We start from the raw sequence: 3,801 nt of genomic DNA, 5'->3' as shown, positions 1-3,801 counted from the left end.
AAAAATCTTACTTAACTGCATTAATATTACTTATGCATTAATGATTGTGTTTGGTAATTAACTTGCGTCTGCAATAAGCTCTTATTTAGTTGATTAAACATTATTTCAGAATGTAATACATGCTGAAATATAAAAGATTCTGTGGACAGTTTTTAATACTAATTGCAATATACCGCGTTGTAAACAAATTTGATTTAAAAAAAAACGAATAAGGTTTTCTAATAAAACTGATAAGGTTTTATTAAAAAGAAGCTGTATACTACGGTCACTTGTGCAGCAGGAATTATCCTTTGGAGCTTGGAGGTAGTGTGGAGGCAGAGCCATTCTTATAGGTACAGAAATGCCATACTGGGATCGAAAATTTGAGGTAAAAATTAAGTTTGTGAGGGATTGAACCCTCCCCCCCACAGATAAAGATTTATAATTTTCAAAACCCGTCCCTTTATGAAAATCTGGACACGGACCTGGTTTTTGCACTGTATTTGCTTCAAACATACTTCAGCGTATTTCTTTAAAATGTTAATTCATTTTTAAATTTTGAACATTTCATTCCCCCCTCCCTTCAAAATTAGGTTGAAATAATTCTTACTCAATACTTCCAGAATCGTTCTTGATTTCAACTGTAATTTATTCAAAATGGTCATTAAACTTTTGCCCGTAACATAATAAATGAATTTAGATGCTTAATTAAAAAAGTAAAATATGAAACATTTAAAAGAACCATTTTTACTAAACCAACAGATTTGATTTTTTTTCTGATAAGATAGGCTTTTTGCAACCCTATCTCAAAAACAGATTCAAACCCTTTGAAGAAAAAGACTAAGTACATAAACATTTGAACAAGCTCTTTTATTTATTTTCCTTTCCTGATTCTCTTTCAAAACGTTTGCCTAAACTAATAGCAAATTCTGTTTTAATATTTTTACCTTTGAGTAAATGTTCTAGGTTATCAGATGAGGTTATAACACAATGTTTCGCTAATAATTTCCTTTTCATTTTCTCAATAATGTTGTTATCTGTACCTCTTGTTGCGTTTTCCACAACCACTGTAGCATACCCTAGTTCTAAAGCATCCAGCGCTGTGTATGCTACACAGAAGTCCAAAGCAAGACCGCAAATAAACACGTGCGTAATTCCCCGATTTTTAAGTTCTTGGTTCAGATTTGTGGTAGATTGCTTCACATTGTCCCGAAATGCAGAATAACTGTCGATTCCAGAGTTTCTTCCTTTGTAAATGAATATTGCATCTTCCTCTATTTTTAAATCTTCATGCAGTTTGCTACCCCACGAATTTTCAACGCAATGTCTAGGCCATAATTTCTGTTTAATTACTACTGGATCTTTGAACACAACAGTATCAAAAAGGGCAACTTCTTCAGGTTTAAAATTCTCTGCCAATTTATACAATTTTAAGTTCTCAAAGAATGATATGTGATTTTCAGGATGGAAATCTAAAGAATAAACTACAGCACCAAAGTTATTAGTTTGCAACATGTCATTTATAACGGGTACAACTTCCGAACCATCCTGTTTTGCTGGACAATTTTTCAACGCCAGAGATCCATCTATAAAGTCATTTTGAACATCAATTATTATAAGAGCACTTACTGGATGGAGTAATAGTTTAATCCAACTGTCCCAAACTGCTTGGAATTCCTCCTCTTTAATCTTCCGTTCTCTATTTCTGTCAAAAATAGTAAACAATTCGGCAGACACCGTTACAGGTAATTCATTCGGTTTATTGTTTTCATCTGTCAGAAGTGTTCTCGCCATAGCATCAAATTCTTGCGCGTTTAGCGATTTCTCTTTTCTTTTACTAAACGTTTGCATGCATTCAAGCAAAGTATCTGAGTCTGTCAAGTCCAAATTTTGTTTGAAATAAGACGCCATACTCACAACGCTTCCGTCTGCTTCATCTCTAGCAAAAATATCACAGGTAGAAAAGCCGGTTGCGTCTTCCTGTCAGAGCTCTGATTCACAGCTCCGCAGAATGACCTTGACGCTGTAACCTTGGCAACGGGCACTTTCCATTACCATAACGCGTTCGTGGGAGACTAAAAAGAAAACGAAAAAGGCTTCTGTAGATTTCATCACAATTTCTTGTACGGCATAATTGCACTGTTAACATGAGAATCATTTTCCTTCTGACACAGACTTTTTTTCTGTTCTCTGCTTTTGAAAGAAGGAAAAAATCCTTTGAAACAAAATAGCAGGAAATGTTTCGCTCTGCATGAAGAACAATGAAACATGTAACAGGAAATGAGTTGCAACAAAAATATCATTTTTTATATTTTTTTAATAACCAATTGCTTAATCAAGCATGAAAGAAGGCCTATTGCATCTAAAAAATATCGCAAAAAAAAAAAAAAAAAAAAAAAAGAAAATTAAAGTTTTTTCATTTTAAATTCAGATTATGAGCTTGTATGGGTCAATCTCCAGAAAACGTAACTTTTGAACGCAAATATTTTTCAATTTCGAAACCTTTTTTTTTTTTTAAATTCTTACATGAAAGTGTTACCTACTAGAAGTAACCATAAACTATGGCCCAGCTAAGCTCCAATTACTTTACTCATAAATGAAAAAAATTAAAAAAAGCCTTGTTCACGGAAATAAAAAAAAAAAAGAAAAAATCTTTTAATATTTAAAAATTTATGCCAATTTAATATCAAAGTAGTAATTTTGTTAAATGTGCAAACAATCAGCTATTTTAATGATTAGTGGGAATATAATATTAAGCTCTCTTAATTAAAGTGCCTCTTAATTAGTAGTTTCAAATGTATGTTAAAAAATAGTATTTAGTAAATTGGAGGATATACTGGCAACTTGTAATTTTGGTAGAATACCTATTATTGATGTATTTCTCCTCCTTCATTTATTTTCACTTCAGAAATAATGACATTGATAAGGTCTGTCACGGAGGTGAGGAATTTAACATTAATATAGGCCTATTAGGTACATTTTCAGGGAATTTTTTTTTCTTCTTCTTTGCTACAATCTGCACATGTTAAGCATATGAAAACATGTTCACTTCTTTTTTTTTTTACATTTATTTACATCCCTGAAATTCAAGTTAACGGAGGTGAGAAGTCAGAATAACAACGCTAAGTTTTTAATGCAAAATCTATCTTCTTGTTTTTCTTCTAAAATATCACAATTTCAATTATGGCTGAAAATAAACGAGGGGGCTCCCTTTTATCATGGAAAATAAAATTTGATGTCATTACTGCCACGTTGTAATGAGGAATGGCATTTTGTGTTTAGGTAACGTAGGCGAGAATTTATTGTGTGATATAAAATTGTCCTACTAAAAAGAACTAAAACCCAATATTAAAAAATTAAATATACTTAAACAACTAGTATTTGAGACACTTGTGAAAGGAATAATAAATAAGTATATACTGTTAATTAAACAATTTATTAAGCAACATAAACAGTCACACAATGTGTGTGACATGCCACGGAGCCGAGAATTCACATGCTGTGAACCAAAAAAATACTATAATAAAAATTATTACTAAAAAATTGTTGGCAGGTTTAAATAGATATATTTTTGATGAAATTAAAAATCATTGTTAAAAGAATTGTCCCTTAAAGTTTTTACTGTAAAAGGCGTGTGACAGAAAAGTTACACTTTTTAAAGAATGACCCGTATGTGTATGTACGCGCGCGTTTGTGTGTGTATATGTGCGCGCGCGTGTGTCAGGCGTTCGTGTGTGTATGTATGCGACAGTGTGTAGGCATTCGTGTGTGTATATGCGTTTGTGTATAGGATATGGACGCAACCTGGAGACGGTTTTCACT

The 3,801-nt window shown here is 32.3% G+C and overlaps 1 protein-coding gene across 1 annotated transcript; it reads right to left on the bottom strand.

The window, feature by feature from the left end:
• Window positions 1-849: 849 nt before the first annotated feature.
• LOC129225867 (nicotinamidase-like) lies at window positions 850-1,967 on the bottom strand. The gene has a single exon (XM_054860393.1). The coding sequence runs from the start codon at window positions 1,888-1,890 to the stop codon at window positions 850-852; it is 1,041 nt and encodes a 346-aa protein (XP_054716368.1). The 5' UTR covers window positions 1,891-1,967.
• Between the last annotated feature and the right edge of the window lie 1,834 nt (window positions 1,968-3,801).

The sequence above is a fragment of the Uloborus diversus genome, chromosome 1, assembly GCF_026930045.1.
Source record: "Uloborus diversus isolate 005 chromosome 1, Udiv.v.3.1, whole genome shotgun sequence".
In the NCBI taxonomy this organism is placed as follows: Eukaryota; Metazoa; Arthropoda; class Arachnida; order Araneae; family Uloboridae; genus Uloborus; species Uloborus diversus.
Note: the sequence above shows the minus strand (reverse complement) of the source record. Positions and strands in the feature narration are given on the sequence as shown.